Raw genomic sequence first — 13,077 nt, 5'->3', positions numbered from 1 at the left:
AACATCCTCCGAGGCCGGTGATTCCATAATTTTTGCCAGGGGTTGTATATGTGTGTGTCACACTGTGGTGACTAATTTTGTGTGTGTGTGTAAGTGAAATCAAACAGTCAAGATGTACTTGTGGTATACTTTTCACTTCAGTCCTATTTTCAAAGCCTGTAAGTAATTGGACATATTAAAATATTATAGGCTTATACTCAGTGACTTGGAAATGTTCTTGTATCCATCCCCTGTCTTCTCTAAAGAAGACTGTATGGGTGATGATTTGGATTCATAGTAATACTTATATATAGTTTGTTGGGGAGGTGGCCATACAGTTAGTGTGCTTGTTTCAGGAAAGCAATCTGGTGAAAAACTTGCACCACATCAACATGCAAATCCACTTCAGATCTTCTGCGGTTACCCAGAGTGAAACAAGTTAGAAGCTGAAGGGACTTACTTATCTTTAGTTTGTCCGATTACATGCAGGGTTGTGATAGTAGAGGGGCTATGTGTACAAATGGCACTAATTCCTAAATGGCTTATGCAATATTCTTGTTTCACCCCTTGAATTAAAGTTAAATGTTTGCGACAAGCACATCTTGATGATTTCATTTCAGCTCCATTGAGATAGTGCATGGAGGAAATATTGTCATTTATGGACCTGACTGGTATGCTTTGCGTACCTGCTTTTCCTGCAGCTTTTCTTCTTCTTTTACAATGACACAAGTAGCTGATTTAACAGGGATGATCTTACTGTATAACCTGAAACTTGTAACAGTCTTTTTTCTGTCTTTCTTTGACTTTCAGATGCAAAGGAGATAGTGCTAAAAGCTCAAATTCTGGCTGGTGGCAGAGGAAAGGGTGTGTTTGACAGCGGCCTTAAAGGTGGCGTGCACTTGACTAAGGAGTAAGTTTGCCGATACTCTCGGGTCCGTAAATGTTTGGACACTGTTATTTTAGCTGTGTAATGCAGCATGTTTCATTACGGTGTATCCGGAAAGTATTCATAGCATTTCATTTTTTGTTAATGGCTAATCTTTACCACCAAGTTAATATGCAATAACCTGTGGATCATCTATCAGCACATGTCTATGGTTGTGTTTGAAGAGGAGGATACAGTGCATCCAGAAAGAATTCACAGGGCTTCACTTTATGTTATGTTACAGCCTATTTCCAAAATGAATGAAATTATTATTTTCCTCAAAATTCTACACACAATAACCCATAAAGACAATGTGAAAAAGTTTTTTTTTTTTGATTTTTGCAAATGTATTAAAAATATAAATAACTAAATCAAATCAAATCAATTTTATTTATATAGCACCAAATCACAACAAACAGTTGCCCCAAGGCGCTTTATATTGTAAGGCAAAGCCATACAATAATTACGGAAAAACCCCAACGGTCAAAACGACCCCCTGTGAGCAAGCACTTGGCGACAGTGGGAAGGAAAAACTCCCTTTTAAGAGGAAGAAACCTCCAGCAGAACCAGGCTCAGGGAGGGGCAGTCTTCTGCTGGGACTGGTTGGGGCTGAGGGAGAGAATCAGGAAAAAGACATGCTGTGGAAGAGAGCAGAGATCAATCACTTATGATTAAATGCAGTGGTGCATACAGAGCAAAAAGAGAAAGAAACACTCAGTGCATCATGGGAACCCCCAGCAGTCAAAGTCTATAGCAGCATAACTAAGGGATGGTTCAGGGTCACCTGATCCAGCCCTAACTATAAGCTTTAGCAAAAAGGAAAGTTTTAAGCCTAATCTTAAAACTAAGATCTAATCAACTAAGATATCACGTGTACAAAAGTATTCACAGCCTTTGCCATGAAGCTCAAAATGAAGCTCAGGTGCATCCTGTTTCCAATGATCATCCTTGAGATGTTCACTATATCACTTGAGATGTGGACTATACACACACACACACACACACACACGCACATATATATATGAGGTCTGTTAGAAAAGTATCCGACCTTTTTTTTTTTTTCAAAAACCATATGATTTGAATCACGTGTGATTGCATCAGCCAAGCTTGAACCTTCGTGTGCATGCGTGAGTTTTTTCATGCCTGTCGGTAGCGTCATTCGCCTGGGAGCAGGCTTTGTGTGAGCAGTGGTCCACCCCTCTCGTCGGATTTTTATTGCGAATAAATGTCTGAACGATTTGGAGCTTTGCTGCATCAATTTTTTCCAGAAACTGTGAGAGACCTCCAGGTGGACACCATTCGGAAAATTCAAATGGCTTTGAGGGACGATTTTATGGGGATTACACAGATTAAGGAGTGCTCCAGCCGGTTTAAGACCGCCCACAGCTGCTGAGAGCACGCCGCGCTCTGAGCGTCGATCGACAGGCTGAATCAACCAGATTATTTCCAACGTGAAGGCTTTGTTGATCCGGGACGTCGTCTGACTTTCACAAAAATGGCAGGAGATGTGGACATCAGTACTTTTTCGGCACATTCCACTGTTACAGGAGTTTTTTTCATGGAAAGAAAAGTGGACGTTGCTTTGCGCCATGCAGCTCCACCGTGACGCGCGGAATTCCTCCGCGCGTCTGTCTCAATGTGCCGAAAAAGTGCTGATGTCCACGTCTTCTGCAATTCCTGTGCTACTCAGAGGAGTTGCGTCGCGGTGGTGCCGCATGGCGCAAAGCAGCGCCGTGATGAAGCCTCACAGGAAATGTTCTGGCATGTCCAGACTCATCCTCAATTTCTCGGTTAGTCACACGACTGAAAACCCACCGACAGCTGTCTGAAAGCCGTCTCAAAGCCGTCCTGTGAGACCAACATGGAGGTGGTTTTGTGCCGCGCCTGTCCGCTTTTCTTTCCATTAAAAAAAACTCCTGTAACAGTGGAATGTGCCGAAAAAAGTACTGATGTCCACGTCTCCTGCCATTTTTGTGCAAATCAGACGACGTCCCGGATGAACAAAGCCTTCACGTTGTCAATGATCTGGTTGATTCAGCCTGTCGATCGGCGCTCAGAGCGTGGCGCGCTCTCAGCAGCTGTGGGCGGTCTTTAAACCGGCTGGAGCACTCCTTAATCTGTGTAATCCCCATAAAATCGTCCCTCAAAGCCATTTGAATTTTCCCAATGGTGTCCACCTGGAGGTCTCTCACAGTTTCTGGAAAAAATTGATGCAGCAAAGCTCCAAATCGTTCAGACATTTATTTGCAATAAAAATCCAACAAGATCGGTGGACCACTGCTCACACAAAGCCTGCTCACAGGCGAATGACGCAACCGACAGGCGTAAAAAAACTCATGCACGCGCACGAAGGTTCAAGCTTGGCTGATGCAATCACACGTGATTCAAATCCATATGGTTTTTGAAAAAAATAAAAAGGTCGGATACTTTTCTAACAGACCTCGTATAGTGCATCCAGGAATTATTCACATTGCTTCATTTTTTCCCCCACATTTTTTAATGTCTTATTCCAAAATGGATGAGTCATTTTTTTCTCCTGAACATTCTGCACACAATACCCCATAATGACAATGTGAAAAAAGTTTCTTTTTTTTTTTTTTTTTTTTTTTTTTTTTTTAAGAGTTTGCAGTTTAAAAAAAGAAGAAACTACGAAGTCACATGTACATAAGTATTGACAGCATTTGCTATTTACATGATGCTATTTGCAGTATTTACAGTTTCTACTGATCATCCTTGAGATGTTTCTACAGTTTAATTGGAGTCCACCTGGGGTAAATTCAGTTGATTGGACTTGATTTGGAAAGGCACACACCTGCTTACATATAAGGTCCCACAATTGACAGAGCACAAACCAAGCATGCAGTCAAAGGAATTGTCTGTAGACCTCTGCGACGGGATTGTCTTGAGGCACAAATCTGGGGAAGGGTACAGAAACAGTTCTGCTGCTTTGAAGGTCCCAGTGAGCACAGTGGCCTCCGTCATCTGTAAATGGAAGAGGTTCAGATCCACCAAGACTCTTCCTGGAGCTGGCTGGCCTCCCGTCTAAACTGAGCTATCAGTGGAGAAGGGCCTTAGTCAGGGATGTGACCAGGAACCCTCTGGTCACTGTGTCAGAGCTCCAGCATTCCTTTGTGGAAAGAGGCGAACCTTCCAGAAGAACAATCATCTCTGCAGCAATCCACCAATCAGGCCTGTATGGTAAAGTGGCCGGACGGAAGCCACTCCGTAGTAAAAGGCACGTGGCAGCCCACGAGTTTGCCAAAAGGCACCTGAAGGACTTTCAGACCATGAGAAACAAAATCCTCTGGTCTGATGAGTCAAACATTGAACTGTATGGATTGAATGCCAGGCATCATGTTTGGAGGACACCAGGCACCATCCCTACAGTGAAGCATGATGGTGGCAGCATCATGCTTTGGGGATGTTTTTCAGTGGCAGGAACTGGGAGACTAGTCAGGATTGAGGGAAAGATGAATGCAGCAATGTACAGAGACATCCTGGATGAAAACCTGCTCCAGAGCGCTCTTGACCTCAGACTGGGGTGACAGTTCATCTTTCAGCAGGACAATGACCCTAAGCATACAGCCAAGGTATCAAAGGAGTGACTTCAAGACAACTCTCTGAATGTTCTTAAGTGGCCCAGTCAGAGCCATAGAATGTTCTGAACTTTTTTTTTTTTTTTTTGTGAGTTTGTAATCCAGTCATCCTGTTTTTGAATATACCTATGGCTGTTTTTGTCTACCCAATCTACTTTCTCTAATGCAGTTACTTTGACAAAATAGCTTCCACATCCTGGAGGGTGTCCTTTTGTCTTATTTTATTTTCTCTCTCTCTCTCTCTCTCTCTCTCTCTCTCTCTCTCTCTCTCTCTCTCTCTCTCTCTCTCTCTCTCTCTCTCTCTCTCTCTCTCTCTCTCTCTCTTCTTCTTCTTTTTTCTGTAATTTCAGCCTGTAATTATTGGTTTTACCTTTTGTTGGTGTATTCCTTATTATAAAGAAGGAGCCAAGTATTTCACAATAGATGGGTGGACCTCGTGTTTAGGCTGTCTTTCTGATGGGTTTGTTTAGGATTTCTGTGTAATAAGGCTTTGCTTCACTGGCATGACTGTTTGGAAACCATATTGGCAGTTAACATCAGCACCTTCCAAATGCAGCACTTTATATGAACCCAACACTTGTGATCTCATTACATGTAAATGGAATTTTGAGGTAATAACACAGTTGCTCATAACTCCACTCAGCAGCTGACTGTTGAATTACTTTTGACCTTGCAAAGAAGAGTATGGAATACAGCCTTTATTGTCATTGTACACACACACAAGGATGGGTCAAGGATGAACGCTGCGAAAACAGAAAGTTGATAGAACAAATGTTTTTGATGAAATTAGCAATTTTAGCAAACTAATAAACAGTGGATGCTGTGGTACAATGTACCACGGGAGTCTGGGGTATTGAGGTTTTAAATGTTGCTATTGTGGTTTATGTTAGCTTACCAGTGTTGATAGCGTTATTGATTTATTGCGTTTTTGTAGCTCAGTTTGTTTTGTCAGTTTAGATAAGTTTCAAGTTGCTATTACCATGAATGACTTAAGTTTCATAGTGGTACCATGAGTGAAATGTTTAGTGGTTTTAATGTCTTCAGCCTCTGTTTGTCAAATTAAAACCACCTGCATGCGTGCAACTTTGATCAGGGACAGAGCACAGCTGACATTTGCTGTTTGGCATGCTTATGTATGTTGGATCAAGAATGAACAGCTCCAAAATGGAACACTGGTAGTGCTAATAGTTGTGGAGAAGCTACGAATATTAGCTAATGTTGCTAATTACATTTTGGACTCACACACCTTTCCAGCAGGGGCCAGTGAATCATCTTTATATTAAAAGTGTGAGTGTAAGTACATATAATTGTAAATACATTAAAAATACTTGGATGACACAAGAAAGTGAAAACACTTATTTCCATTGTGGTTCATTTAAAAATCAAATGACAAAATACAAGTAATAATAAAATAAAAATAATGATAATGATAATAATAATAGTGTGTATATGACAACAACAACCTAAACAATTTATAAATAATGAAGAGAGTAAATTAACATTAAAAATTGCATATGTAACAGGAAATAAAAGGGTTGAGTTCCTCTTCTAAAAATTGTTGAGGTCTAAGGTTCTAAAAACATTCTGGACTCACACACCATTCCAACTCATTGCTTAAATTACGAGGTGTGTCCAAAAAGTAATGGACCTTTTTATTTTTTTTCAAAAAACTATATGGATTTGAATCACGTGTGATTGCATCAGCCAAGCTTGAACCTTTGTGGAGATTTTGTAATGAAAGACGTGCGGAGGATTTCATGCGTCGGCACGGAGCCACTCATGGCGCGCAACAAAAAAAACACCTCCGTGTTGGAAGTCTCACAGGACATGTTGTGGCATGTCCAGCTGTTACACAATTTCTCGCATACTCACTCGACTGAAAAGCCATCAAAAGCCGTCTGAATCTTCCGAATGGTTTCCAACACGGAGGTGTTTTTTTTGTTGCGCGCCATGAGCGGCTCCGTGCCGACGCGCAAAATCCTCCGCACGTCTTTCATTACAAAATCTCCTGTAACAGTGGAATGTGCCGCAAAAGTGCTATGTCCAGCTCTCTTGCCATTTCTTTGGTAGTCACACGATGTCCCGGATCAACACAGCGTTCAGTTTGGAAATGATCTGGTCTGATGATCTGTTGATGGCCGCTTGGTGCGCCGCGCGCCCTCCGCCGCTGTGGGCCGTCTTTAAAAAGGTTTTAACACTCCTTAATCCATGTGACGCCGACAGAATCTTCACCGAAAGCCATCTGAATCTTTCGAATGGTTTCCAACTGGCTGTCTCTAACAGTTTCTGAAAAAAATTTCATGGAGCAAAGCGGCAGTCGCTCTGCCATTTCCCTGACAATAAAAATCCGACGAGCGGGCTGGACCAGTACTCACTCAAAGCCTTCCCACAGGCAAATGACGCAACCGACATGCGTGAAAAAACTCACGCATGCGCACGAAGGTTCAAGCTTGGCTGATGCAATCACACGTGATTCAAATCCATATAGTTTTTTAAAAAAATAAAAAGGTCCGTTACTTTTTGGACAGACCTCGTATTCCCACCCTTGAAAAATGTCAGCTACCTATTTTATAAACACTACCCAATCTAGAGCCCGTGGATCTCCACACGCAACACTCTAGTGTACAGCAATCCACACTGCCTGTTAATAGAGGAGAAGTTCTATTAAGATAGCCTTTGAGCTTCTGAGGTATTGTCTTAGATTTGTAAATGTAGCCTCAGTAAAACTTCTGAAGGCTCGGTTTGAAGGTGTAGAAGTGAGGTTTTGTCCAACGTGTTATGAGTTTTATTTGGTTTTGTGCTTCTTTTGAGTATTTTGTCGATGTCTCAAATTACAGAATGTAATAGGTGTACTCCGCCAATAAATGCACACTCTGAAATCTGAAGTCTTTTCCAAACAGTTAACGAATTTGCTATTCTGAGAGTCTGGCATTTCCCGTTACTGTACTCTGTTTCTATCCCCAAAGCCATAGCTTTATTGTATATAAAGGTACATAACGTGCTGTCCCCTTAATGACAAAAATGTGATTTATGGCAAATGCTCAAGACATGCATCAGCTTTGTCCTACTTCAGGATTCAGAATGGCCTGAAACTTTTTCCAAAATGAGATATGCTGAAGTTCATTGTCCCCAGACGGTATCATCAGAGCACAGTTCACTGTCCTCTCATTTATCAAAGTATGAGTACAACCCTTACTTCATTTGTATTCACTTACAAAACACAGCAAGCTTGCAAAAGCTGCTTCCGCATGCATACTACATTTTAAAACGTCAGAATAAGTACTGATTTTGTAGTCAGGTCTGTAAGTAGTTGGACAATGATGCAAGTTTTGTAATTTTGCTCTGTACACCACCAAAATAGAGTTGAGATTAATCAGTCAAGATGCTTTTGTCATATAGATTTTTTTTAATTAAGATGTTTAACAAAACTATCACATTAGCAATTTTAAGAATTACAGCCTTTTTTAGACACAGTTCCTCCATTGTCAAAGGCTGTAAGTAGTTTATAGACTAGGTAAAAGTCTACACTCCATGCACATCTTGATTGTATCATTTCAGTGCCATTATTGTGGTGTACAGAGGCAAAAGTTTACAGAGTGTGTCATTGTCCAGCTATGTATGGACATGGCAGTATTCAAAGCCATAGTTGTACCAAAATGTTGACAAAATTGTTGGACTCGTGTAGCGAATTCATATATTATTAATATTAATCATGAATATGCCTTGCACGAAGGCACCATTAAATGTGGCGAATATTACTTATATTTATATCACACCACACTGAGCTCCATAAAATGTAAGGAATTTAATTAATAATTTTAATATTGGATTTCCTGATATGGCACACCAAAGTAAATGTAATGAATACAAGTATTATCAATTTTACACCCCACAGGGCATCAAAATGTAGTAAATAATTAGTATTATTGTTAATATTATTAATATTGAAAGCACCTTCTGCGGGTGCAAAATAAAAATATTGTAGACAATAAAAGTTAAACAACATTTAATTCAATATGAAATTTAATTAAACCTCAAAAAAGGGCACCAACTGCGTATTTCTCAGATGTGCAGGATGTAGGGTTAAGAAAAAAACACTAGCGTAATATTTACACATTTATTTACATATGTGCAGGGATAAATAAAGGTGACATTTTGAGAATATGAACAAAGACTCATTATTTAATTACAGAGACAATCTGTCGATAACAAAATTAACAAACAAATTAGCCAGTTTGCATCACTGACAACAAAGATCATCAGAACATGGATGGTTCACTTATCTGGGTCCTTTGGATCAGATGTGCTGGTCTGGTACAATTTCCTGATGGGCCTTTGCAGCCTTCTTGTGACTGCATCGGTTAAACTGATGGTTTTTCCAGGTGAGCACAGGCTGCAATCCGGCTCGTTTTGCCGGCAAGACTGAACAATGATTCTGTCTTCCATTGAAGTTGGTTCGGATTGGCCCAAGGATGAAGGGTCGTTGAATGGAACGTTCCATCTTTCACCTCATGAAATATTCGTACCATTGAAATAATGTGAAAACATTCATTCTTTGTTTTGTATAACAGCTAAAATAGATCCTTTTCATTTGATATTATATTAGTTTATAAACAGCAGAAAAGGGACTTACATTTTGTGTGCATCGCTGATGCTTTGACATCAACAGCCCAACACGAACTTTAAATAGGAGTCCAGAATTGTTCTCAATCATCTTGGAAAAACAGATTTAGACCGTGATACTTCCAAAAAAAAAAAAAACGATTTTGTGTATTTCCTCATTTCAGCAAAAAATCACGTCAGAAATTTGTCCAGGTTTTCATCCTAACAGCTCTTCATGCGTCCAGATGGCTCATGGTGTAGTGGATGTTTTTTGTGTGTGTGTTAAAGTCGACCTGCATTGAAATAAATGTGGTCAGATTTCAGGAAGAAATAGCTGATATGTATTTATAAGACCCTTGTGAATGCAGTAAAGTAAATCTGTAAGCCCAAATTTGTAATTCAGCGGAGAAATCTTCGTTTAAAAATGACAAATTTGCAGCTAAAATTTAGCCCTCTGTGAAAACAGTTTGTACAGCCGTATCATTTCCATGACGTCAGGCGCTCCCACCTTCAGTCCAATCCCGCATTGAAATTGATTTTATCTGTTAGTAATGTTACTTATACACATCCTGGTTTCAACATCCAAAAGTAAGCTGCAATGAATGTGAGATACAGATCTGTCTCCCGCTCTCTGCCTCCGCTACGCTCGCTGTTTTAATGCGAAGCGGCCGGTACACATGTTGCTGCAAGGACAGACTTCTTGCGGCAAAATCCACAGCACTGCATGTCTCGGCAATCAGAGCCCCAGAGCTCCATGGACGCTGAGAGAGGTTTATATATTTTTAATGACTGGGATTCTTTGCGGATCTCGCCTCCATATCCCGCGATGGTACCGGAGGCGAAAGACAGTAGATTTTCATTGCGACACCACTCAATAAAATGGGCGTATGAAAAAGTCCCCCAAAATAATTTTCAAGCACAAATAAAAGAAATGTGTACTCACCAAACGTGCCGCAAGACAATATGAAGTTTTAAAAAAGTAGATCCTTCCGTATAAGACAAGAAAAAGGTGCAGATGCAAACTGATGTAAATCCACAAATTACAGTTGGCGCAATGCATGCTGGGAGAGGGTCTTGTCCGTGACGTCTCGGCAGCGTCGATGATGAGAGGGACAATGTGCGGAGGGCTAAATGTTAGCTGTAAATTTGTCATTTTCAAATGAAGATTTCTCCGTTGAATGACAGATCTGGGCTTGCAGATTTACTGTACTACATTCAGAAGGATCTCGTTTAAATGTAAGTCATTTTTTGTTCAAAAAATCTGACTGCATTTTTTTCAATGCAGGTCTCCTTTAAAAGAATTAGCACCATCAATTAGCTCGTTCAAATCATCGTCCATCAGCTAAACAAACTCCGCCATGTTTAGCTAAACGCCGCTCCCACTAGTGCACGTGTGGGGTTCACAGCGTGCAATGATACAAAATGTATGGAACTACATTTGCACGGTAAATGGAATCATATTTGCATGCTAAATGCAACACAACACAAGTGGGACCAATAATCCATGTCACGTGGCATATAAAGCACCAATCAAATGACAAGGATCCACTCAGCCGTTATATACGTAAATGATACTATTGAACCTATGACCTTTGTCCTGCAGCCCTGTGGTGGTCGGCGAGTTGGCCAATAAGATGCTGGGTTTCAACCTGACTACGAAGCAGACACCTAAAGGAGGAGTGAAAGTGAAAACAGTAAGTTATTGTTCATACCGAAGTGAAGGCACTTGCATCAACTTCTTTTTTTCTTGTTTTTGTTTTCTGGCCTCATTTTATTTTAGTCCAGAAATATAGGTCTGTACAGCAAAGGCAATTTGATTTGATTGTGTTTTGGGTTTTTTTTTTTGCCCTTTTTCTCTGTTTTAAATGACTGTTTTTCTTTGGTTTTAAGAAGTAGACAGTCACTGTTGTTTACTGTGGACTTATGTTGGATGGTGTTATGGCTCATTACATAAAGTGAACCAGGCCCACAGTGAATTTAAAGTGTTTGGTAAACAACTGTTTCTCTGTGCCACTAACAAGCAGGAATATAATTTTCTCTCCTCGCATGCTGCATGCAGTATCTACTCATAACAGACATTTCCAGGTGATAAAGCCTTATTAGCTTGTGTGTCTTTCAGTTCCACTTTCTGTGTCCTCACCATCTCTGTTTGCATCCCTAACCAAACTGTTCTTGCTCTTGTTACAAAGTTACCCATGTCATTTTTATTTGCAAAGTTTGCAGGCTCATAATAAAGGCTCATGGGTCCACTCTTCCACCTGGTAGATAGGAGCGCAGAGCAAAATGTACACGTCATTTGCAGTTTCCACCGAACATAGTTGTGGCTTCCACGCACGATGACCATGCCCTTTAAATTGCAAGTAGAATTGTGCTCATCTGTGCACCCATGGGTGTTTTGGTCTAAAACTGAGTTGTGGACATGTGCATTGCTGTGGTCTGGTAGGAGAACAGGATTGTAGCGTCGACCAGCAAAAGCCTGGTCCAAAGTTGCACAAAGTGCATTTGTAGTATTTAAAGGATCCAGTACCCACATGCCTTACATCAGCAGATCCATGATGTACGTATACCCGTGCTTGTATATGCCAAGTGGTAAACTTCGATGGTGTCGGATGAGGCTGCCCCAGAAGTATAAAAAGTTGCAGTTCCTTGACTGGTCACTTGAGGCTGTCTCTAAAAATTAAGCACATTTCTGTAGGAATCCATGTTAACATGTCCAACTTATGACAGAAATAAACATGTTTACAGCTTGATACAAAAAAATTATTTTCGGTCTCTGTAGTTTTCTCCTCCATAAGAACTGTATGGTGGTGAATTTTTTTTTTTCTTAGTTTAAGATGGTTTAAGCCTGGCATGCCCAACCAGTTGATCACCAGCTGAGTTCCAGTCGATCGCATGACACTGGTGCTGTAACGGACAGTGCTGCTATAAAGGATTAATGCAGAGGAAGTATTGATGCACTGCACCAATAAGATGTCTGCTGCCGTTAAACACCATAGAAGAAGAAGAGGGCTCTTCTTCTTCTATGGTGCAGGATTCAGAGGAGAAAAAAATTAAATGAGAAAAAAAAAATTTGAAGCAACATAGCAGCTTAAAGAGCCTAAATAAGTTACACTGTGGACAAAAAATGGTATGTAAACAGTTCAAAAGTCAGTATTTTTATTAATTTATTTTTCGTGCATTTGTTGTGTTTATGAACACAAATAGTGAGCCGTTAGCTCAGTTAAACTGTGACTTTTAATTCTGTGATTTACTGCTTTTGTTAAAGATGATGACTGAGATTTTTTTTTTTGCATTCATTTTGTGTAATGTTTACAAAAGCGACACAGGTGAGCTGTTTCTGTAACAGTTTATAAATATAATACAGAGATAAACTGTGACTATTAATACTGCGATTTCCTCTTTTGATAAAGATGACAGTGTTTGTGGTTTTATTTTATTTATTTTTTCGTTATTCTATGTGCAACTGGAGGACTGCTGTACACAGACGTTAGGTGGCTCAGCAGAGGTACATTTCTGGAACCGTTTAATGAATTGTTGCCCGATATTAAAACAATTCTGAAATGTTCAAACTATGCTGAATATGCACAGCTTTTGGATTTAGCCTTTCTTATTTCTTGCCTCTTCTCTGTGCCAAAAGTCCCACTAAGGTAGAGAACAACTTTTCCAACTTTATTTAGGTGGTGTGTAATTTGAGTTGTTCGTTGTTGTATTGTGTTGTTACAGGCCAGTCCTAAGCCTGCTTGTGCTTATTCATTGCATTTACTTCAATAATGCATTATTATTGTTAAAACTTTATCTTTGTGCCAGGAAATTGTATTATATTAAATTGCGACTACGCTATGGCGTTCGATATGGCTTTGTAGATCTCGATACACTGTCAACTTTAAAAGTAGAACTTGGTTCAAAAAAGGTTGGGCACCCCTGGTTTAAGCTATAAAGTTCTGTAAATTTGGGGGCATGGTTGCTTTGAGTGAG

The 13,077-nt window shown here is 40.2% G+C and overlaps 1 protein-coding gene across 2 annotated transcripts in view; it reads left to right on the top strand.

Annotated features, from left to right (window-relative positions):
* suclg2 (succinate-CoA ligase GDP-forming subunit beta) overlaps positions 1-13,077 on the top strand; it is a 395,797-nt gene that overhangs the window by 218,453 nt on the left and 164,267 nt on the right. For both annotated transcript variants that reach the window (XM_034167173.1, XM_034167172.1), the window contains exons 3-4: positions 790-889; positions 10,706-10,796. In XM_034167173.1, coding sequence (XP_034023064.1) covers positions 790-889; positions 10,706-10,796 — 191 coding nt within the window. The remainder of the gene's footprint in view (positions 1-789; positions 890-10,705; positions 10,797-13,077) is intronic.

Source organism: Thalassophryne amazonica, chromosome 3 (assembly GCF_902500255.1).
Source record: "Thalassophryne amazonica chromosome 3, fThaAma1.1, whole genome shotgun sequence".
NCBI classification, from domain to species: Eukaryota; Metazoa; Chordata; class Actinopteri; order Batrachoidiformes; family Batrachoididae; genus Thalassophryne; species Thalassophryne amazonica.
This window is presented reverse-complemented; position numbering and strand designations above follow the sequence as displayed.